Source organism: Mizuhopecten yessoensis, unplaced genomic scaffold (genome assembly GCF_002113885.1).
Source record: "Mizuhopecten yessoensis strain PY_sf001 unplaced genomic scaffold, ASM211388v2 scaffold716247, whole genome shotgun sequence".
In the NCBI taxonomy this organism is placed as follows: Eukaryota; Metazoa; Mollusca; class Bivalvia; order Pectinida; family Pectinidae; genus Mizuhopecten; species Mizuhopecten yessoensis.
The window spans coordinates 293,095-318,501 of record NW_018480021.1 but is presented as its reverse complement, the minus strand read 5'-3'; the positions used below and the strand labels follow the sequence as shown (position 1 = coordinate 318,501).

Sequence of the window (25,407 nt, the reverse complement as noted above, 5' to 3'; positions counted from 1 at the left end):
GGAACATCTAAAATTAGGCGTGCTGCACGTTTTTTGTAATTTATTTAACTTGTTCATTATATTGTCAGTAGAGCCTCCCCACACTGTACAGCAGTATACAAAATGTGGAAATACACATAAATTAAAATATTTTAACCGTCAACTTACTGGCAGATACTGTTTGATACGACGGAGTAGCCCTAATCCACAACTTACCCTCTTCAGAATGAAATTTATATGATCTGAAAACGATAAGTGGTGGTCTTATTTTACTCCTATTTTTTTCAGTCTCTATCTGTTGTATTTTCTCATTTTTAAAAATCAAATTAAGTTCATTTTCACTTAATTTACAACGACTGTTGTTAAAACCATACATTTTGTCTTATCAACGTTAACAATCATGTCTTTTGTGTGTACTGCAGTTATACACAAATATAAGGCCAACAAAAATGCCTACAAAAATGATACAATATATCATGATGAGATTCGTGTCGCTTTTAGTTATTTTATTTTTCGTACGAAAAACCGTTACCTACCTTGTAATTTATAAAAGTGTGATAACTTTTTTAGAGACTTATATAATTTTACATTAAGATGTTTTATAATGTAATCAGCCATATAAATTATTAGTGCCAAAACATGTATTGGGTACTGTATGAAATTGTTATGTTGTACCTTTTTACCAAATAAACTTGAATTGAATTGAATTGAATTGAATTGAATGAATTGAATTGAATGAATGAATTGAATGAATTGAATGAATGAATTGAATGAATTGAATGAATTGAATGAATTGAATTAAATTGAATTGAATTGAATTGAATTGGCATTCTTTGTCATTCTTCCTTCACACCAGAAAACAAATCCCAGTTTTCCGGACTATACGCACACATACGTTTCTTTTTTATGCATGACCTGTGTCCTCATTACCCATGATTCCATAGTTTACTTCTAGCGCTTGTCTTAACTCGCTGAAAGGAGCACATAGCGGTGGAGGATAGTGGATCGAGATATAAATTTGAAAGGTAACTTGCAAAATTTTTGAGTTGATAAAATATTCAAAATATTGTTTTTACTGCCATGGAGATGAAAAGAGGCAAGGACTTAAGTTTTTCATTGAGGCCAATATGGGAGTCGGTAGGTGCAGTGCCCGTTTTCTTATTGAATTCCTTACATGTTTATACTAGACTCGTGTATTTTCTGATAGTTTGTGAATGATAACAGCGCATTTATCGAGTGTTCGATTGAAAAGTAAGTCTAAAAATATGACATTAAGGCCAACAAATGAAGATCTGCTGTCTCTATATTGTATGTTTTGGTTTTGGCGGAACGGAAGTTATCGTTATTGATTTCCGGTAAAGAAAAAAGTTGATACGAAACCATGGATACTGTAAACTAACCGTCCTATTTGACCGTACTTTTAATAATTTTCATGTTTTAATTGAGGCTGTGACGAAAGGCACCATTATTAGACTTAATTATGGTAAAGTCGGCGTTGTCAAGCATTCAAGTATATGGAGAGAAATAAAATGGTCGGGTCATGGACTCCCACTGTGGAAACAAGATTAGCCCCCCCCACCCCCCTCTCGAATAAGAATATGGCACTTGTCATCGTTGATGACATTATTATTTCCAGTTTGCAATTGACAGGTATTTATACTCAGGCTATTCACTTTTAAACATTATTCTTTTTCATAATTCACGTTCACTAAACATACATAATGTATCAGTATAAACAATTGTTACTATACAAGTACTATCATCGTTAAATATTTGCGCCATGCTTTTCCTGTGGGGCTTTACAGATTTTGAGAACCCGCAGGGCTTGCCAAAAAAATCATGTAAAACTAAAAATCATGATCAGTGGCAATGAAAGCTGTAACATCCTTATTCATGTAAAAGATGTGTATTGATGAGGGTGCCTTATAAGCCTCATCTGTAGGGAATTTCCCTTTAGCGGTAGAGCATTGGGACGGAGAGGTTAGGGTCATCACCGTCTCGGGTTCGAGTCCCTGAGTGACACCACTATCTTTATCACTATATATTCCTTGTCCTACTACAAACTGGTGTCATTGACCCTCCCCGTTCAAGGAAGGAGAACCCTTGGTGGGGAGTCGAAGAACCTGGGTTGGCGATGGAAAAGGAATAGTGTAAAAGAATTGAGCATCAGGCTGGAGAGCCAATGGTCGCGGGTTCGAGCCCCAGCAACGGCACTATCTTTGTCACTATACTTCGTCCTATTACATTCAAACAGAAAATGGTCGGGGTCCAGGTTGTTATACCAGTGATGTATTTACCCTAGAAAAATAATATTGAATTCTGTGATATAATTAAAATCTGACGAGGTGCAAGCAGTTGCATGTTGATGATAATGGATTATGCTTTTTAATTATTCACATCTACCAGTTATATACCAATGTTTCTGTGCAAATTTTAAGCATGATCTTGGAATCTGATAATCAAATGAGTTGACTTGTTATAAAATGGTTGCATGCAAGCTTCTTTTCCAATATATTTTCATTGATAATAACTTGTTATAAATGTATTCATAAACCACTTGGTATATTGTTTTAATTTCCAGTTGAAAATCCATTGTGAGAAATGTGAGGCCGTAATGGAGATACAGACAGAATAAGGACTCCTTTAGAAATACTCCCAATATTCCATCCTATGCAGGGTGACGTATAAATGGCCAACATAATCCTGCACCTGCAGACTTCAGTGTGCTGTGTAGCACAATTCAGTATTCAGTGGATTGGAAAGTGAAACAAAAACAATGTCTGCCAAGCCCCCCGAGTCTGATGGGGGAGGCTCAATGACTCCCTCGGAGGCGAGTGATGGGGAGGAACGAAGCGAAAGAGATTCTGATTATGAAACAGATGAAGAAGAGTAAGTGTAATAAGTCATTAATTTTAATGTTAATTTACATACAATTAGATTTTCTATCACTACATAAATGTCATGAGTATAATGTATCATAAAGTTGTATATTTATTGAAGACTTTATATGTTAACTGTATCTTATTTAACTGATGTATATATATGAGTTAATGATAAGATTGCCGAATGACCACAGTCCAGTTGAATTTGATGCTGACCCGTATAGAGTTTACCAGCCCTATATCATAATATTTAAAAAGTCAAATGTAAACATTTTTATTTTTTTTACTTTTTTATTTTATGACAATATGTCTATGTTTTATCACAATTTTGATGCTTAAATGTCAAAGGCCCAGAGGGCTTGTTCCTTACCAAATGAACTGAGTAGATAGAATGTATTGATGGACTGAATGCACTTGTTCTTCCCACAGAGAAATTAAAGCTATATTGAATTTTCCTTAAACTATGACAATTTCAAAATAAGGATACTAAAAATGCAAAAAATAATGCAACCATATATTGGATCACAAATAAATGATTTTCAAGTTTTATAATAGATTGACATGTTTTGGTTAATTAATGCATATTGTATGAAGATTTTTTCCCAATTTGTATTTGAACAGTCACATGTTTCCTGCATATAACCAAGCCATTTGACAATTCAAAAGAATTTATATTCTGTTCATGATTATAAGTTTCAACCCAATAATAATTCCAAATTTGTTTGTCAAAGTTGTTATAATTTTTTTCTAGACGTCGACGTCGACATCGGTTAAGATATGGAAGGTATACTAAATGTATTAGTTAATTAACCTGCACTCAGACACACGATACCTGTCTTCTCATTTGTTTCTGAGTGACCTTTTCTCAAATATACCACCTTTCCTATATAATATCATAGTGTTGAATATTATATGATAATGTTGTGTTGATCCATGTAGACAGAGTTTTCTGAATTATAACACTTACCTGTGAATATAATATGATAATGTTGTGCTGATCCATGTAGACAGACTGAATTATAACACTTACCTGTGTATCTTTTGTCGTTTCTGTTGCATGTTTGCTAGTTTAAAAACAGAACTCTGTTTAATGTATACATATATGACAAACATGATTTTTTTCACTGTTATGTGAACTTTACTAAAATTTGTCCCCTTTTCCAATCAGACATTTATTTTTTTATGTGAAGAAAAGCAAAAAAAAAGGATTTGTTATTTTTTAGTGAAATACATAAGTTGACAGTTGATAAAAATTGCAGGAGTATAATAATTTCTCTAGTCTGACCTGTTGTAAATTTTTGTCTGGTCTAGTGAAATGTTTCATATTTGAAATTATAGACTGGCCTAGCTAGTTAGTAAAATCGTTCAAAATCTGTCTGTTGACAATTACTCGAAAACATCTTACATGAAATTGTATATACTGAGACCTCTGGCACTTTTCTTGCAAGGAATTTTAAATAAGATGTGAAAAACTTTTTTTTTTAATTTAGTATAAAGGTGATGTTTTATTGAATCTGCATACTAGTGCTTGTGTACTTATAAGTATTATAACTCATTAGAGCATCTGTATTCAAATTTGTGTAACGACACAACTTTTCTGATGTGCTGTTGTTGACGAGTGCAGATCGTGTGTTATTTTCATTTTCCTCCACATCTATATGACAAGATCCACACATATCCATGTCTTCCTCAATAAACCTCTGTATTCTAGTGATACACTTTGACCTATGGTTCTATAAGTTACAGAGATTTCCCTTGGCACCAATCTCAATTTATTCCACCCAAAGTTTTATACACTTCATAATTGAGTTGACATATATAGTTAGTGCTCTCTTGTTTGCAGCGATAGTTTTCAGTGTTTTCATCCTGAAATTAAATCCTTCACTCTTTTATTTAGAATCAATTAGAAACATGTTAAGACATCTGTCAGTAATATAAAGAATCCTGGAAATCAACCTTTATTAAGTCATTTTCATTTCCTGTGGGGACTCCCAAAATTTGTTTTAAAATCCACTATATCTCTTAGTAATATATAGGACTCATCAATATTTTGACATTCATGTTCAGAACTTGCCTGATTTTTTTTTTAATATTTTTTTGACATTATAATAATACAAAATGTAGTAAGAAAACCTTAAGTTTGTAACCCTACCTAACCTAATGTTTTTCCCTGTCCATCAGAAATTTTCAACAGGCACTATAAATTTAAAGTAAAGTTGAATATAAGTAACATGACGACTCTTTATGATTGAGTTAGAATTATCATGTGGACGTACCTAAAATTAAAAAACAATATCAGTTTATCAGTACATGTACCAAGTTGGGTTTTTTTCCGAGGCTATATTAATAAAGTATGACTGGAAACAATCAATATTTTCCATTTGGCCTTATTGTTTTTAATAGTTATGTTAGTTAGTTAGTCATACATGTGTTAAGTATAAAAATGAATAAACGATTTGTTTTTCAAATAACATGTTAGCTTACATGACTGTATACAAATATTAACATTATATTTACTAGATTTAAGAAAATATCCAAAACATAGACATGTTTACAGTAATTATAAAAATAATAAATTCTTTCCAATGTTAGGCATCAGGAGACGTTAAACATCCAGTGGACAGGCTACGGAAAGAAGACACCGGTTGTCACTTTCAACCCGGAGCTGGTGCTAGCAAAGAAGGGCAACCTCAAACCTGTGGGAGGTAACTATCCATCAGACTGGAATATACCAGAATGATAGCGAAAATCTCTAATAAGTAATGAATCCTTTTAACTGCATTACATTGTATTGGCAGTGACGTTTTCTTTGAATATTCAATTCAATTTAAATTGACCATCACATAGGAGGCACTAGTTGTAGGATGCTGGGCTCGTGACCAAAGGGTTGCGGGTTGGAGGCACGCCACTGTGTTCCGCTTGTTCCAATCTACTCAGCATTAAATGAGTACGTGGCTGGGCAGTGCTAGAATTGTTGAATGCTAGCTGTGAGCGCCGAAATGGCAGCACCAGCTGTATGCTCCCCAGGGAGTTGAGAAAGGTATTGGCTGGTTGCAAAGGCCCTATAACCACGGATAATAATTTGTGAACCGCTTTGAGATGACCTACGAACTAGGTTGTGATAATGCGGTATATAAGAACCTCAAATCATTATTATTAATTATTAAATAATAAGCAGATTGATACAGTAATCAACATAACATTTTAGTGAGAAAATTTAAATTTTGGTATCCTTGTCCCAATTTAGGTTTTGTTCTTTTAAAATATTTGCAGATGCATTCAGGACTAATATCATACTTGTAACCTGATGATATTTCTCAAGGCTTGAAGCTAATCCTAATTTCACATATTGCTTGGTGTGATTATCTTTTTATGGTGACATTGACTAAACTTGTCTTAATAAATTCATTCTACTTCAGAGAGATATCATCTTGCCTATAAATTTGGAAACTCAGAATGCAAAGTTGTGAGAACCATTCTCAACTTCCACGGATTTCATGAGGTAAGCTTAATACTGATGAAGTTACTAGCATACAGGTCTATATTTGCAATTGGTATTTCTGAGCTATAAAAATCTCCATTTGTTTTTCTCTCAAATGATGTTAGTTGAGATTATTTTACAGTTTCTTTGCTGTTATGGTATACTTGAATCCTCCCCCAGGGTTAGGGTTAGGGTTAGGGTTAGGCCTCCACTAATGGTCTTGTTTGAGTGATCGAAATTCAACCAATTGTATACAAACTTCAATTAATGCAAAACTTGAGACCCGTATAGTAACAAACAAAAAAAGGGGAAAAAAACTACTTTTTAAGGTGTCAGCAATGATCGATGTATCATTGCATGAAAGAGAAATGGCAACACATTTTCAAAGGTGATTTCTGCTAAAAACTATCTTCAATACTATATAGCTATAAATGTTTGGGAATATTGCTTTGAGTAAGATATGTATTTTGGGTGACTGCTTATTTTGTTACCCCAATTTCTGCTATAACAACCCCCCCCCCACCCCACATTTTTTTTTTTAAATAGTAACAAAAAGGCAGGGATAGTTGTTGCATAGCATGATATGCAATATGCTTTGCTTTCAACTTTATTCTCTTGTTGGTTAGATTATCTTCTCTAATATATAAACTCACAGACTGATTAACATGATTGTTGTGTTAAGGTCCACCCCAACAGCTCCGACTACAACTTTATCTGGACCGGGGGCCATCTTAAACCCTTCACGCTACGCAGCCTTACAGAGTTCCAGAAAATCAACCACTTCCCTCGCTCATACGAACTGACCCGAAAGGATCGCCTCTACAAGAATGTACAGCGAATGCAGCAGATAAAGGTAGATAACCCTGTAAAGCTCTTGTGTGTTTTACTAATTACGTGAGAATCTATGGGAGTAATTTCTATAGTCCCACTGATACTGTGGTGATGCCACAGTGGAAACAATCACACATTGAGGCGTGTAGTTGATACAGCTGCTGACCAGAATATCACAAATAACACTGTTCTAAACTCTACTAAAACTGATGTGAATTAATGGGAAAGTACATGTCTCGCCAAATGTATGTAACTTGCAGTAAGTGATTTAACATTAATGAAACGTCAAGTTCATATTTATCTTTTCAGGGACTGAAACATTTTGACATTTTGCCATCAAGCTTTATACTGCCAAGTGAATACCAAGATTTTTGTGGTAAGTATTTTTAAATGTTTGTTGCAAGTATCTTAAAGATTTTTGTGGTAAGTATTTTTAAATGTTTGTTGCAAGTATCTAAAGACTTTTGTACTTTTAAAAACATATGGTTTTTGCGGTAAGTATCCTTATATTATTTTGGGTACGTTTTACTTTCTAATTTTGAGATAACTATGGATCTCAGAACGCATGTTATGCAGTTGAGCACGTACAATCTATAGAGATTCCTGCATTAGTCCCTGCTTGTTCATTATAGTCTTATATAAGTTCAGAAAGGGTGAGGTTATTCGAGGCACTAAGTACATAATGGTAGCTTGTTAGTGTTGAATAACAAGTGTTGATATGTTCTTAATTTTCAAGCGTTCAGGTCAATGTTTAATCCGTCTCCATTTTGTAGCCGCATTTCTACGAGAGAAAGGTACCTGGATCGTGAAGCCAGTGGCATCTTCAAGAGGGAGAGGTGTATTTCTGTGTAATCATGTAAGTCTGGATACAATAAAATCTTAATACACTGTCCCTTGTTTCATGATGGTATATATATCAAATGTTTAACTTTAATTTGAGAAGTTATTCTCCTTTCTTTAGTGATATAAATGTGGCCGAGACTAGTCTTCTTCCTGTGCAATTTTGACATTTTTCCTCTGGCAAAACACATGATTTTGATTTTGTTTCTTAATTGAAAAGACAGCAACCTGAACATATTAAAAGTATACGTAATACAATGTCAATGTATGAAACCCTTTTGATCATGATGAACTGTCATCCTAACTCAGAAATAATGGTAGCCACTGTCAATTTTTAAAATATAAATGTTAAACAGTTTGTGTGTGATGCTAATTATATGAACAGAAATCTTAATTCGGGCTACCATATTTAACTTTGGTTTTTGTACTGATTGCAGATTTTTATTTAATTTTAATATGGACAATTATAATGTGATAAACTGATTCTAGATGCTATTTTCATAAAATTGATATTATCTGAGGGTGCTGAAAATGTATCATTTTCTAATATGTGTGTTTACAGGGTATATCATTACTCGAAGGTATCTGATTGTTTACTTTCTTAGATGTAAATAAACGTGTAAATGATTGTGGTTTGTAGCCGGACCAGGTACCGTTGGATGAGAATCTCATTGTTTGTCGCTATCTTAATCAGCCTCTCCTTATTGATGGTAAGTTAACTAGTATAAATTGACTGAAAATAATTTCATCTACTTGCTGTCAGACAATTTCCTCTTTTCATGGTAAAAGTTTCAAAAAAAACTTGGTCCTTGTCTAATTCTCTGTTTTACTAAATGTTCTTCAACTTTTCAGTATATTCATTATGTGTTTTGATTATTTGACAGGATTTAAGTTCGATGTGCGCCTGTATGTTTGTGTTACCTCTTATGATCCACTAGTCATCTATCTGTTTGAGGAAGGTCTCACAAGGTAAGGTATACACTGTCAACTTCTAGTCATCTATCCGTTTAAGGAAGGTCTCACAAGTTAAGGTATACATGGTTAACTTCTAGTCATCTATCTGTTTGAGGAAGCTCTCACAAGGTAAGGTATACATGGTTAAGGTCTGGTCATCTATTTGTTTGAGGAAGGCCTCACAAGGTAAGGTATACATGGTCAACTTCTAGTCATCTATCTGTTTAATGAAGGTCTCACAAGGTAAGGTATACATGGTTAACTTCTGGTCATCTATTTGTTTGAGGAAGGTCTCACAAGGTAAGGTATACACTGTCAACTTCTAGTCATCTATCTGTTTAAGGAAGGTCTCACAAGGTAAGGTATACATGGTTAACTTCTAGTCATCTATCTGTTTAAGGAAGGTCTCACAAGGTAAGGTATACATGGTTAACTTCTGGTCATCTATTTGTTTGAGGAAGGCCTCACAAGGTAAGGTATACACTGTCAACTTCTGGTCATCTATCTGTGTGAGGAAGGTCTCACAAGGTAAGGTATACATGGTCAACTTCTGGTCATCTATCTGTTTGAGGAAGGTCTCACAAGGTAAGGTATACATTGTCAACTTCTGGTCATCTATCTGTTTAAGGAATGTCTCACAAGGTAAGGTATACATGGTTAACTTCTAGTCATCTATCTGTTTAAGGAAGGTCTCACAAGGTAAGGTATACATGGTCAACTTCTGGTCATCTATCTGTTTGAGGTAGGTCTCACAAGGTAAGGTATACATGGTCAACTTCTGGTCATCTATCTGTTTGAGGAAGGTCTCGCAAGGTAAGGTATACACTGTCAACTTGTGGTCATCTATCTGTTTAAGGAAGGTCTCACAAGGTAAGGTATACATGGTCAACTTCTAGTCATCTATCTGTTCGAGGCAGATCTCACAAGGTAAGTTATATATGGCCAGCCACTGGTTATCTATCAATATACTAGATCAGAGATTACTGACAGTTATACCAAATGTGATCTGATTGGTTAAATAAATTTACTTTGGTTCAACCTCTGTAGAAACATTCTATTCAATACATTGTGGATTGTCGTATTAGTTACTTTTTTCTTTCACTGTCAGAAATTGAGAATGTTCATAATGTTTATATTTTCATTTTTGCTGTATTGAGAAAATAGCTTGTATTTCCATTATGTTGTGTATTAGATTTGCATGTTAATTAGACATTATTGGACATAGACCTGAAGTAAGATTGATTTATTTGTTTTCAAGGTTTGCCACAGTTAAGTATGAGAAGAGTGGCCGGCACATACGTAACCAATGTATGCATCTGACTAACTACAGCGTCAACAAGAAAAGTGACGATTATGTTCGGTAAGTGGGGATCAATGTTTATATTATCCTTGCTAACAACAAAATAAAATAATCAAGATCTTCTTTATCATTTCTCGAGTATGTCTCAAAAACTATTTAATCATATTGTGATACTACATATACTCATTGCTTACACTGGCCAGGGGAAATGGACAAAGTATTTGTGTGTTATTTCACCGTTGTCCAGTATAGGTGGTCATCCTGTTGTCCAGTTTCCTGTTGTCCAGTATATAGGTGGTCATCCTGTTGTCCAGTATAATGGACAAGGATTGGTTGGAAATAATGATTAATTCCTTTACTTATAAATAAATTAATATATTTATGATTCAAAGTTTACTCACAAGTAGAAAGTTCCTTATGATAAGAACACATAATGAAGGTAAAATGATCAGGCATGCCCATAAAAGGACATCCATTGTAAAACTAGGCCTGAGAGTGTTCCTGAGAACAACAGAGGCAAGCATGTAGCCCAATATATGCCCTTTGCTAAGACATGTACAGATATTTGTCTTGAACATAAATTTATGTCTTATATGTATAAATATATCTGAGGATATATATGTCTTGACATATCTGATTGTTTGAGTGTGCACGTTAAATTGAAAGGGACTGTTTTATATCTATTAGAAATGATGACCCTGATGTTGAGGACTACGGCAACAAATGGTCACTAGGGGCGTTGTTACGATACCTCCGATCTCATGGTCGTGACACGACAGGTTAGTTACGATACCTCCGATCTCACGGTCGTGACACGACAGGTAAGTGATCACAATACCTCTGATCTCATGGTGGTGACACGACAGGTAAGTGATCACAATACCTCCGATCTCATGGTCGTGACACGACAGGTTAGTTACGATTCCTCCAATATCACGGTCGTGACACGACAAGTAAGTGATCACAATACCTGCGATGTAATGGCCGTGACACGACAAGTAGGTTACGATACCTCAGATCTCTCTCAAGGTCGTGACACAACAGGTAAGCCCATAGGGTCCACTTGTAAGGAATACAGAACTGTTTACACATGTATGTACCACTGCCAAAAATTTAAACTATGCGTTCGAAATTTTCCCAGCATGACTGTAGCTTTCATAGTCATTTCTGAAAGAAAAAATAAGAATAAGAATCATCAACAGTGTCTTGATAAGGAAAATGTAGTGTTGCAAGACCAGGGTTCAAACACTGGACTTTCACTCGTTAATACATTTGTCTCTCTAGCCAACTGAGTTACATGTACCGGTGTGGTCATCGGCAGTACCTTTGCTTAGTCACCTTACACATATATAAAGCCATTCATTGATAATTATCTAAAATTTAATACGTTTTCAGCAACTTCAATCTTTCTATCATGATTGATCATTGGGACAACACTAGATGATGTCTTTTTACTTTGTCTATTTAAAACAACTTATAAGTGTTTTTTGTTAAACCAAGAAAACAATAAGGTACGGTAGACACATAAAATCTTGGTATATCTGTAGTATGGTTTGGCTCAGTATCCTGTATTGCCGTCTGTTAGTTTATGTAGACAACTGTATTTATTGTATTTGTAGCTTTAATGATGAGGATAGAGGATGTGGTCATCAAGTCTATACTCTCGGTAGAACTGCCGATCGCCACAGCGTGTAAGATGTTCATGCCGTTCCGAGGAAACTGTTTTGGTAAGACATAGTCTCAAGTACTCGGTTACAATAAGAATATGATGCTGTATTAATGTGGGTCTAGTATCCCTACATTAAACCTGAAATTATGTGCCTTACCCTGCACAGTTTAATGGTATCAGTTTTAAACAAACATTGTTGAAGTAGCTAAGGAGAACAGCTCAATATAACCTTCGTCAAAAGAATGTTCCAAATGAAAATGTTTCAATAACTACATCACATATTTGTTCAATGTTGTTTCTGGTAATACAGGTGAATGTTTGTTTGGACGAATACAATGTGACATTTCCATCCTGTAATGTACGTACCGGTGATATCTTTGCTTGTAACATCAGTTATTAGTGTCACTTTGAGTGGTTGTACATGTATACATTGTTATAGTCATACAACTGTTACAATACATGGTTTATACACTGTTACAGTGGTACTACATGTACTGTGGTACTGACTGTGGTATAACTGTTACAATACATGGTTTATTCACTGTTACAGTGGTACTACATGTACTGTGGTACTGACTGGTATAACTGTTACAATACATGGTTTATACACTGTTACAGTGGTACTACATGTACTGTGGTACTGACTGGTATAACTGTTACAATACATGGTTTATACACTGTTACAGTGGTACTACATGTACTGTGGTACTGACTGGTATAACTGTTACAATACATGGTTTATACACTGTTACAGTGGTACTACATGTACTGTGGTACTGACTGGTATAACTGTTACAATACATGGTTTATACACTGTTACAGTGGTACTACATGTACTGTGGTACTGACTGGTATAACTGTTACAATACATGGTTTATACACTGTTACAGTGGTACTACATGTACTGTGGTACTGACTGGTATAACTGTTACAATACATGGTTTATACACTGTTACAGTGGTACTACATGTACTGTGGTACTGACTGGTATAACTGTTACAATACATGGTTTATACACTGTTACAGTGGTACTACATGTACTGTGGTACTGACTGGTATAACTGTTACAATACATGGTTTATACACTGTTACAGTGGTACTACATGTACTGTGGTACTGACTGGTATAACTGTTACAATACATGGTTTATACACTGTTACAGTGGTACTACATGTACTGTGGTACTGACTGGTATAACTGTTACAATACATGGTTTATACACTGTTACAGTGGTACTACATGTACTGTGGTACTGACTGGTATAACTGTTACAATACATGGTTTATACACTGTTACAGTGGTACTACATGTACTGTGGTACTGACTGGTATAACTGTTACAATACATGGTTTATACACTGTTACAGTGGTACTACATGTACTGTGGTACTGACTGGTATAACTGTTACAATACATGGTTTATACACTGTTACAGTGGTACTACATGTACTGTGGTACTGACTGGTATAACTGTTACAATACATGGTTTATACACTGTTACAGTGGTACTACATGTACTGTGGTACTGACTGGTATAACTGTTACAATACATGGTTTATACACTGTTACAGTGGTACTACATGTACTGTGGTACTGACTGGTATAACTGTTACAATACATGGTTTATACACTGTTACAGTGGTACTACATGTACTGTGGTACTGACTGGTATAACTGTTACAATACATGGTTTATACACTGTTACAGTGGTACTACATGTACTGTGGTACTGACTGGTATAACTGTTACAATACATGGTTTATACACTGTTACAGTGGTACTACATGTACTGTGGTACTGACTGGTATAACTGTTACAATACATGGTTTATACACTGTTACAGTGGTACTACATGTACTGTGGTACTGACTGGTATAACTGTTACAATACATGGTTTATACACTGTTACAGTGGTACTACATGTACTGTGGTACTGACTGGTATAACTGTTACAATACATGGTTTATACACTGTTACAGTGGTACTACATGTACTGTGGTACTGACTGGTATAACTGTTACAATACATGGTTTATACACTGTTACAGTGGTACTACATGTACTGTGGTACTGACTGGTATAACTGTTACAATACATGGTTTATACACTGTTACAGGGGTACTACATGTACTGTGGTACTGACTGGTATAACTGTTACAATATATGGTTTATACACTGTTACAGTGGTACTACATGTACTGTGGTACTGAATGTGGTATAACTGTTACAATACATGGTTTATACACTGTTACAGTGGTACTACATGTACTGTGATACTGAATGTGGTATAACGTTTGATCCGTGTCCATTACAGAATTGTACGGTTTTGATGTCCTCATTGACGACAACATGAAACCGTGGGTGCTAGAGGTCAACTTGTCTCCGTCCTTAGCCTGGTAGGTACCACTAACAGACTGGCCTTTAATATGACAAAATGTAACACGGACCAAAAATATGTAATTTTCCCAATATACTTTATCATGTCATATAGATTTTTTCTAGATTTTGTCTTCTATTGAGCAAGTACTGCAAGGCTGAAATACTGTCTGTATATCACTTTGTAAACGGAATTGTTTAAGTCTAAAACACTGTCTATTTTGCAAAAATAGTGCCTACCTACCAATCCTATTTATTTGAAAGCTGACAATAGAACCGTAGCCTTTTTGGTCCTAATGACCGTGTATTACAACAGACTTTGGTTAGGAACAAAGCAGTTGTGAATATTAGTAGCAGTGAATATTTTACAACCTAAAATATTTTGCTGTAGCTATCGCCTATCCTAGCAAAGTTGTTTAGAAATGATAACAGCAATTTGTATTTTCTTTTTAAAAGTAATACACATCCTTTGTTAGAAAAAATATTACTTGATCCTGTGTGGGGGAAAATATCTGTCCTGTTTTGGAAAATGTCAGTACTTTGCTTGGGAAATATAAAATAAAGATGAATATTGTATATGTGAGAATTGTTTGTCCTGTGTTAGAGCAAAACATTTTCCATGAGTAGTCATGATCATCGTGGCTTTTTCTGGTGTGGCATGTTATCAAGGTGAAATATAAATTTCATCCAATTTTTACTAAGAAAGTAATAATATTTTACCTTCTGTGTTCTGTATAAGTATTTGAGCTGGGTAAATTACTGGGTAGTTACATTAATCCTTTGATGTTTTACAGTGATGCTCCACTTGATTTGAAGATAAAGACAAACCTAATCTGTGATCTATTTAGTCTTTCAGGTAAGTCAGTTGTAAACCAGTGTCACCTAGAACAGAAAAACTGCTAATCCTCAAAAACTGCTTAACAAATTCAAACCAACTCTGAAACTATGTGTATTATGGTCTTTCACAGGTTTTACTCAAACATAGCCAGGCACATTAATGTAGTAAAATGTATTATATAGAATTGATATTAACTACACACCCTGTGTTACCATTGGATAACGACAAGATGTTGACCTTGACCTTTGATTTTGAGGTCAGGTTATTATTAACTGGACTTTTATTGATGTCACAAACACTTTCATTTTCATGGACCTTAAATTTGGAAGTGTTTTGCGTTTTTCCCTTAATATACAAAAATGAAACACATACAATGTAACACAATAAAGCAATGTCTTCCCATTTCTGATATATTGTATAGAATGTTATCACATGGCTTATATAAACATGAAAACAGAAAAATGCTGGAATCAAGGTAAGCACTTAGAAACAAAATTGAAAAAAAGGTCGAAGTACTAGAATTTGTTCAATATTCCTTCTTGCAAACTGCTGGAATATATACTGGAGACAATGAACATATATCTTCCTTTCATGAGAGTTTTATGTTGATAAAAAAATATTATAAAAAGGTTGGTCTCTGTCATTGTTATTTGTTCAGTGTCCAGAGATTGTTTTCCATTCTCCATCAAAAGTCTTGAATTGTTGAGCCGAAACAGCCCTCACAGTCTTACTGCAATGTATGTAATGGGTGAAATTTAATTCATGTTGAGTTTACTATGACATTGCAGGTATTATTTGTAATAATATTACAAGTCGTAGAGTTATTTGTAATAATATTACAGGCATCATATGCCATGACCCAATGATGAGGACGCTTCAGCAGAGCAGACGAAATCAAGAAGTCACTGCCAAAATTGCGTCCCGGGCGAAGGTAAGCAGACATCCTTGGTATACGTAGATCTTCATCATAAACTCATATGTCATTAACCCTAGACATCTAACTTCTCTCCAAGTATAAGTGTTCATTACTGTATGAAAGTGTGTTTCTCACCCAACTATCTCCATTGACTAGCATGCAAGTATATTAGCTTAGCAAGCAGTTCATTAGCTGTTCATTAGTTCAGCTTTGCCTTGTCTGTGTGCATTTCTCAAGACTATTATATTGCCAGAATGCTTTGAGAGAATGCAAAGATCTTTTCCAAAATATGTTAAATTTAGATAAAAATATTCATCCCTAGGTGGCTTATATGTTAAAATAGCTCATGTTTCACTTATTTTGCACAATTTGTCCTTTTCTAGAGTTAATAGTCTTGTGTTCTGATATTGAACCTCAATATTCACCCACATTTGGCACTTTGATGTTGACTTCTAAAATTTGGTAAAAAGCAAAAGATTTTTTTTAAAGAAAATGAAAATATGTTTTCTGTTCGTGTTTAAGATTTAACTTTGTATAAAAATGCCTCTTGAAATTGGAACGTTCCAATATGATTATTGAAGGGGAGGGAGGTTTAAAGAAATCAAGATTGAAGCACAGTATATAGTAGCATGGACTGTTGTAAGACAAATATTCATAAGACAGCATGATTATTATTGTGTGTAATATATACATGTTATAATTTAGATTTGTCTGTATGTATGTGTTGGCATGTAGTAGGCCTATATGCATGATACCACTATATTTGTATAGATTGTGGGAAATCTGTTGAACACTTATAGTGTGAAATTCAAGTTTCTTTTACCCTGATATTGAGTTTGTAACAAAATGTATTCCTCGACTGATTTCATGTGTCGCATGTTTTTCTGAAATCATCCCTAACAAAACTTCCTTAGATAGCCTACATTAATGATTTCTGCCAAAATATTTCCCGTTTTAGATTTCTCACAATCGTTCTCAAAATAATCTGAATTAAGTGGAAACCCTCTCTGGTTGTTTTTTTTTTGCATTGAAAGTTAATAAAAATCAGGAACTATTTACAACACTTTATGAAAGATTTAGTTTTGGTTCTATTCACATTATTACATATAATTTTCCACAAACACTAATTGTGCAAGCTCCGGATCTTGTCACTAAAATGCCTAATGAAAAGTTAAGCCTCTCAGCCTCTGCAGTTACATACATTTTCCATAACTATGTGAAGTGATATTCAGCCCGTCAATGACTTAGCTGGTAGGAGAGGTTTTCCACCCCATGTCCTGTACACCACACCTGTAGTAAAAACAAGCATGTCGATATAACACTGCCTTCACTCAACCTGCCTTTTTTCCAGTCTGCACGATTCAGACCCACTTCTGCCTCCATGGTAAGTCTATCTGGGCCCTGCGTGAACGTGTGTGTGCTTTGTTGGTGCTAATATATTTAATTGGAAACGTTGACGAGTAGATCGGAGTAGTATCATTTAACTTTTTGAATATCCAGAATATCAAGATGCGGTAAGCTTGAACACTTGGATAAGTAGTTTTCCTGATACCTTCAACTTTTGCCTATTGAGGTGGGTTTTGCTATACAAATCTGACCCTAAGTGGCATGGGTTGACTGTACAAATTAAATCTAACCAGAGGTCGGTTGACTGTACAAATCTGACCCTAAATGGGTTGGTTGTACAAATCTGACCCTAAATGGGTTGGTTGTACAAATCTGACCCTAAATGGGTTGACTGTACAATCTGACCCTAACAGGGTATTGACTGTACAATCTGACCCTAACAGGGTATTGACTGTACAAATCGAACCTAAGGGGGTTTGGCTGTACAAATTGAACCGAAGGGGGTTTGGCTGTAGAAGTCAAACAATTTTTGTGTGATTACGAATATACAAAGTCATGGTGAATCTTAGCAACTACAAAGTTTGTTATAATTTAGCTTGATGCATAGAGTTTTCTCTCATTTCCATGTGTTTAAGATAGAGCTGTCCAGGGTAATAAAGGGGTTTTGGAAACTTCTATCCTACACCCCGTTTCACGTGACGTGACATCACAAACTTGGAAAACTCTGATGCCGCAATGCGGAAAAGGTGTCGTGATGAAATTAATACCAATTACTATTTATTTACCGCTCATGTAAGAAAGATGAGACAAATCATTTTGTATGCAAATATGAGGTATGGTAAATCTGGCCGACTGATTTGATTTCGTCTAAAAAGCTAAGGTGGAAAATTTATATTTTCAAAATTGACGCCATTCCAAACATATTTTTACAGTTTTTGAGCTTATTCTGGTAGTTGGAATGAGAGAAAAATACTCTTTTATGCCCAAGGGTGTAGGTAAGGGAAATTCCACCCTCAGGGTTTATAAATTTGGCAAACACCTTGGCCTTGAGTTTTACCATATTTGAAATACCCTGGAGTGGAATCTCCCTATCCTACACCCCTGGGCATGAAAGAGTCTAATAATATTTCACATTGAGACTGGAACCTATACTAGGTAAAGGTGGTTTGGTACATCAGAGAATCATTCTTGGGTTCTCTTCTTTTGTCTACTGTCTGTTTGTAAATGAAGATAGTGAAATTTGACCTTCCTTGTGAAAATTGAGTGCCATATTGTTCTTTGATTGAATCATGAATTTATGTATTAACATGTATATTTGAAGTACTGGTTTTACTTAATGGTGCATTTTAATTTCTAAATCAGATCTAATGTATCTAATTGTAGACTGTAATTTATTAGTAAAACTAACAGGTTGTAAAGGCGTCAGGTGGAATATCTTCATGTCGCATTCAGTAACATTTAACAGTTTTAAAATGTGATAATGATTTTTGATTTCAGGATTCTAAACCATCTCTGAGTTTGCGGGTTGGTACTTACAAGCCATATCTTGCTGTTATGCTCTGTCGTCGTTTACAGACATGCTGTAACTGTTTTGTTACAGCGTTGTCGGAACTTTGTTTCCCGTTACAGCCGTGTTGTTACTTTGTTGTCTGCTCCAGCTTAGTGTAATGCTGTCAAATCTGTGATAACTGTCACTCTATTGACGTTTCCTTTAAAGTCAATTTAGGGATCCGTATCCAACTGCAGTGTGGGGGGTTTCCCTATATACAGTAACCTCCCCTGAAGTTTCATAATGAACTATTCCAACCTTTGAATTGGAAGGGTTCAAATGTGTCTTCAGGGGTTAACTTTCGTTTGGATACAACTGTTGCTCAGTCAGTGAGAGCGATAGTATAACAACCTGAAGTAGTCTATGGTACAAATCCTAGTCTGACCTCACTAAATTTTTACGCCCAGAACACTTTTGTTGCTTTATACTTTGTTTATTTCATATGTATAGTCATACTGGAAAAAACAGTCACCAATACTTAGTTACAGTTCTTTGGCAGTGGTACTGGGATTCCTAAGTGTCGTTTATTAATTTTTCATTCCCTGCCCAAACCTGGCTGGTCCTTAAATCCCCATAGCTGTAACAATAGGTCGTAAATCACGAACAAGCCACATCAGTCGAGAGAGGCATTGCGTTTTTGTCATTTTGTCGGTCAATCTGCATCTGTTTGTACTGCACATCTTGGATAGACTTTGCGTTTAACTCCATTTCTTTGATACTAGAAGTCCACCAATTCATCAAACTTGACGTGTAGATATATCTTTAGGAGTACATGTACTGCCATCTCTGTGACCTATAGTTTCAGCTTCACATTGCATTCATAGCTCCATTTCCATCAAAGCAGGGACATATGTTCGTTTTATAAACCTTTTCTGTGTCAGTACTACCTTATTATATACCACAAAGTGCTAATCTCCTCACCAATGGATTGCTCTCCATCAGTTACTGGGGCTAATTAGAAACGCTATCCTTGTGGCTTTGTCATTTTTTCTTCAATATCGTTTTTTTTCAATTTCTGCTGGTTGGGTGATTTTTTTAAAATAGGATTTTTTGTTGTTGTTGTTGTTGTTTGTTGTGAATTTTGTATTTTTTTTGGTTTATTTTTGGTAGCTTGGTGTTATCGCTAGTGTGTAGCAAAGGATTGAAGTACGTGTACAGGAAATGTTAATGTGTTTGAAAATATAATTTTTTTTGCGTTTTTTAAAATTTTCTTATAAAGGGTATAAGGGCCATATATAGAACACATTCTTACCGTATATTTTTCTGTTTAAATTTGAAGAACAAAATTAGCTACAGAACAAATTTCATTATCCATTTGTCTAGTTTCAGTATTGTGTTCTATATTACATATAGGGTTACATCTGAAATGGTACTTCTTTCTGAACCTTTCCTCGTGTTTGTGATGTCAAATTTCTTGTGATAGGTGTTTACATGTTTATAATATAGGATATCAAGGGGTCGGAATTAGTTATGATTGTAATTAGTTGCCATTATTTTATTTTTAATCTCAATTAAAATATCATAATTGGAATTAAAGTAATTAACATGAATGTTTTCTCTTGAGTGAAAATTGAAATATTCAGGCTTGATTTAAACAGGAAATTGTATTATCATTTGTTAGATTGCTAATGCAGATGTTGCTGAAGATTTTGTTCTGTCCTAAAATAGAAACAGCTTGAACATAAGGAAAACTTAACTTAAAGATCATCTTTCTCTACTTTTGTAGAAACAAAGGCCAATGTCAGCAGGCTCTTCCAATAACACTCGGACATCTTCAAGGAACTCAGAACGAGGCTCCAACTCGGACAAACCTGGAGGAATGTCTGGTCTGACCAGTGAAGAAATAAAGATTTTACGCCGTGTGAAGGAGGAGGAGGGTCGGAGTGGTGGCTGGGTTCGGATCTTTCCTACTCCTGACTCCTGGGATCTGTACTCAACCTTTCTTCAGTATTCTAGCACAAATAACTTCATGCTGCACAGCAGACTCTACCCTGAAAGGTAACACCAATTTTGATATGTATTTTATCTTAAGTTCTTAATACCTGAAACTTTGCCCTCATGCTCATCTTTGTCCATGATCCTTTTTGACATCAATATTGTTTCCGTTAATCTGTTTACCAGCTCTCGGCTATAGCAGTTTTGTCTTTCCCTTTTCTCACCTACTAATGGGAAAATATAGGATTGCATCTCCTCTGTTGCCTACTGTTTTTAAAAGAAGATAGAGAATTGTGACCTTTCTTTAGGAAAGTGAGTGCCATATTGTTATTTAGTTGTCTAGCGTATCATGAGATTATTCAAAACATGGATATTTTCCAAAATGTTTGAAAATCTTGGTCATTTACAAATTGAATTGTCAAATCATTATTCACTCTAGATCTCCCCTTTACTGTCATGTGTCGATGCCACTATGAAATCTTGTAAATATTGTGTAATATCAATGAATGTATAGAGGGATCGCAGCCAATCAAAATTGTTTTAATTTCCCCCCGGTATAGGCTTATTTTAATATTTATTTTACAGACACAAGACAGCTACCAATCAGCCGAAGACTGTAGGCACAGCCTCACTGGGATCCAGGGCTAGGTAATTATATATAGCATTGAACTGAAACAGCTCCCGAGGTCAGGCCCCAACCTTAGCTTTCCCGAGCAACATGGCCTCCTCATCCTTCATCTAGGTGTTCACTCGCAAGCTGTATAATGACATAATGGTCCTTCTTTTTGCTACTTGACTCATACTTCAAACCTATTCCAGGGTCCCGTTTTCATTTTTTCTAAACAATGAGTTTCCTTAATCTATGGTCAAAACCCTTTATACATGTAATGTCAAAATTTTACTGAGCAAATGTTGGCAACGATGGATGACAAGGTTTTTCTTTTTCACTGAAATACAAAGAGTGTATGTATTAAACGTATGACAATGTTACAAGACCGACTGGTCCCTTTGTCAAGCTATGACTGTCCTACCTTGATAAAGGGACCAGTCGGTCTTGTAATGTTGGGACACTGTTAATATGTACATTGTTTGTGTATAAAGTAAAACTTTGATCCAATTGAAGATTAATTTTGTTGATTTTAGTTGTGTGTTTTCAGTAAGAGGCTTAAGTTTTATCTTTAATGAGTTTGCAGATACATTATATCCAAATCACTGATTATGCCATTGTTTTTAGAAAACAATGATATCAGTTAAAACTGTGTCAATAATTCGTAATAAGCTGTTTAAACATCCTGCCATTTGTAGGTGGGATTGTAGACGGCTGAATTATCCGAGTTCCACTTGTATGTACTGTACATGTATTTGACCTCAAATAAGACCTCACTCGCAAATAAGCCCCCTCTCTACTTTTGTATTTTTTTTCAATCTTTTTTCACTAGAGGTAGTAGCTTATTTGTGGTCAAATACGGTATGGTCACATATATTTCCCTGATTTATGAAAAATTCAATGGATATTTTTCTATGACGGCAAGAAAAAAATCATGAAATTCTTTTAAGTCTTCAACAATAATAACTATTTGGTAATAGATGTACATGTATTCAGGACCCTATATACAGGCCAGAGATAATTGAGCGCAAGAAGAAATGATTGATAACTCAATTTTTTCAGAATAAATCCTATTTTACGGTCATCTTATAATTACAAGTAAGTACAGGTATTGTAACGTTACTGTAGAACTGGTGTATTATCTTGGAATGCTACGCCTAGTTACAACCAGCCACAGATTACCTCACCCACCATGTATCATACCTAATCACGGTATATGTGTTGTTTCTTCTGTTATGTTGTAGAATAGTGCTGTAATTAATTGACAATCATTTTGCTGGCCTTGGAATATCCTATTTTAATGATATTTTGACATTGCATTTGGTAATGGTATGAAATGTTTTTTAAAAATCAATGCAACATTGGACTAAATATATAGGCTTATTTTCATTTACAGTATCTCTAGATCTGTCTGTAAAAATTGCTGCATGTGATAAGCATGTATTAGTACATACTACATATTAATTAACACTGATGTAAAAAATAACCAAAAAAAACTTGGCTTGTTAAATGTACAAACAGACATTTTAAGGGTAAAGTATGCATTGAAACTTGCATGAAAAATATGTTTGTGATATTGTTCAATAATAAGACTTAAGTTGCACCTTATTTTATATAAAAACTGATTTCTTATCCTTTTTACCTTGGAACAGAAACAGCAATATTTTGAATAGTCTCCCTTGATATTTGTAGGCAAAACTAACATCAATTTTGTGTGGTAGAATAATGATAATAGTTAAAGATAAATACTCCTTATATTAAAAATCACTACAACAACCAAAAACAAAGTGATATTCATCCACAAGTTCATTTAGTATAATTCCTGTTTATTTTCGTGTTAGACTGCCGTGTTAGACTGCCGTGTTAGACTGCCGAGTTAGACTGCCGCGTTAGACTGTCGTGTTAAGACTGTCGTGTTAGACTTCCGTGTTAGACTGCCGTCTTAGACTGCCGAGTTAGCCTGCCGTGTTAGACTGCCGGATTAGACTGCCGTGTTAGACGGCCGTGTTAGACTGCCGGATTAGACTGCCGTGTTAGCCTGCCGAGTTAGACTGTCGCGTTAGACTGCCGAGTTACACTGTCGTGTTAGACTGCCGAATTAGACTGCCGAGTTAGCCTGCCGTGTTAGACTGCCATGTTAGACTGCCGTGTTTGACTTCCGTGGTAGACTGTCGTGTTAGAGTGCCGAGTTAGACTGCCATGTTAGACTGCCGTGTTTGACTTCCGTGGTAGACTGTCGTGTTAGAGTGCCGAGTTAGACTGCCGTGATAGACTGTCGTGTTAGACGGCCGTGTTAGACTGCCGGATTAGACTGCCGTGTTAGACTGGCGAGTTAGACTGTCGTGTTATACTGCCGAGTTAGACTGTCGCGTTAGACTGTCGTGTTAAGACTGTCGTGGTAGACTGTCGTGTTAGAGTGCCGAGTTAGACTGCCGGGTTAGCCTGCCGAGTTAGACTGTCGAGTTAGACTGCCGTGATAGACTGTCGTGTTAGACTGCCGTGTTAGACTGCCGTGTTAGTTAGACTGCCGTGTTAGACTGTTAGACTGCCGTGTTAGACTGTTAGACTGCCGTGTTAGACTGCCGTGTTAGACTGCCCTATCGGGTTTGTACTGCAGGAGCTATGTTAAGTCCTCCATACGATAGACAATGTACAATGTACTTTGAGTAATATTCCGCTCCAAACCGACGGAGCCATGTCGTTCATAGTTCATGATAAACATCATCAATTATACAGGATCAAAATTTATCACTAAAAGGTACACAAACAAAATTGAGAACTCCCATATTTTTTTTAACAAAATGACCAATTTGTACATTGAGCAGTTAGAAGTCCTTATATTCTGATGGGTGTTTGTTTTTAATTGACATGTAACTATCAGTATGTGTTATAGTCTAATTCAATTGCTGGACTAGGTAATGCACTAGTCACCATCAATGACATCATCATGTGAAATGACTTTGATCGTATTATGACGGAATTGATGGTGATGCCTATAATCGGTGGGGTTTTTGACGACGTACATAACAGTCGACATCCTGCAGCTATGTTGTAAAAGTGTCCTATGATTATTTCCATATTATTGGTGTTGAAGTTTAAACGGAGCCTGCACGAGGTCATGCTTTTCACATTGTTGGGTGGCAGTATTCAGGTGTTCACGCTTATTATGCATGCATGGTTTAATATGTATTAGATAGATACGATGTAACGAAAGTGAACTATCGGTATTCGGGATGTAACAGAAATGAGTGATTGTTTATGTAGAATGTGTAATTGAAATCGCTGTTAGTTTAGCAATATTAATACAGCAAATGATTGATTGTTGGTTAAAGAATTTAAGGACAGTTTTGAAGCTGGCTGCTCATTTGATGATTTTTTCAGCTGTTATAGATAAAGTTATTAGATTGAATTGATCTGCCAACCAGTTTTTTTCTTGACTGGCTTTTAAATAGTTTTATAAAAATGTCAAGGAATTGTTGACCAATTATTTCATCACATATATGATGTTTGTGTGGTCATTGTCCCTGAGGGGAAAAAAAATATCCATTTAAAAAAACAATTTAGCGAAGTAAGTTTTTTTTATAACCTTGTCACAAAACTCTTCATGATTATATAGTTTGATACTCCGTATGAACAATTCATGTCGAGAAATTGACAAGGGACAATGTTTTCTTTAGATTGTTAATCAGTAATGGAGAAATCCTTAACTGTACAGACAAAAATGTCTTTCAGTCGAGGAGAGAAGGTAACTTCTCACTTTTTTTTGCCTAGCCTCTCTGAATACAAGTATATGCATCTATTTTGAATCAAAATCATCTTCCAACAGCATCTAATGTTTTAATTATAAATTAGTGATCTGTTTTACGTTTAAACCTATTGATTTTGTGATTTCTGCAGTTTGCGGC

At 35.3% G+C, this 25,407-nt stretch overlaps 1 protein-coding gene across 1 annotated transcript in view; it reads left to right on the top strand.

Annotated features, from left to right (window-relative positions):
* The first annotated feature begins 909 nt into the window (after positions 1–909).
* Positions 910–25,407, top strand: part of LOC110442315 (tubulin polyglutamylase TTLL5-like) — a 46,963-nt gene continuing 22,465 nt past the window's right edge. The window contains exons 1-20 of the mRNA XM_021485849.1: positions 910–1,004; positions 2,561–2,868; positions 5,454–5,566; positions 6,281–6,363; positions 7,025–7,195; positions 7,483–7,549; positions 7,947–8,029; positions 8,654–8,723; positions 8,898–8,982; positions 10,226–10,327; positions 10,955–11,046; positions 11,887–11,994; positions 14,249–14,330; positions 15,105–15,166; positions 15,991–16,079; positions 17,416–17,448; positions 18,909–18,935; positions 20,687–20,958; positions 21,481–21,543; positions 22,565–22,600. Of these exons, the coding sequence (XP_021341524.1) occupies positions 2,756–2,868; positions 5,454–5,566; positions 6,281–6,363; positions 7,025–7,195; positions 7,483–7,549; positions 7,947–8,029; positions 8,654–8,723; positions 8,898–8,982; positions 10,226–10,327; positions 10,955–11,046; positions 11,887–11,994; positions 14,249–14,330; positions 15,105–15,166; positions 15,991–16,079; positions 17,416–17,448; positions 18,909–18,935; positions 20,687–20,958; positions 21,481–21,543; positions 22,565–22,600 (1,751 nt within the window). The 5' untranslated portion in view covers positions 910–1,004; positions 2,561–2,755. The remainder of the gene's footprint in view (positions 1,005–2,560; positions 2,869–5,453; positions 5,567–6,280; positions 6,364–7,024; positions 7,196–7,482; positions 7,550–7,946; positions 8,030–8,653; positions 8,724–8,897; positions 8,983–10,225; positions 10,328–10,954; positions 11,047–11,886; positions 11,995–14,248; positions 14,331–15,104; positions 15,167–15,990; positions 16,080–17,415; positions 17,449–18,908; positions 18,936–20,686; positions 20,959–21,480; positions 21,544–22,564; positions 22,601–25,407) is intronic.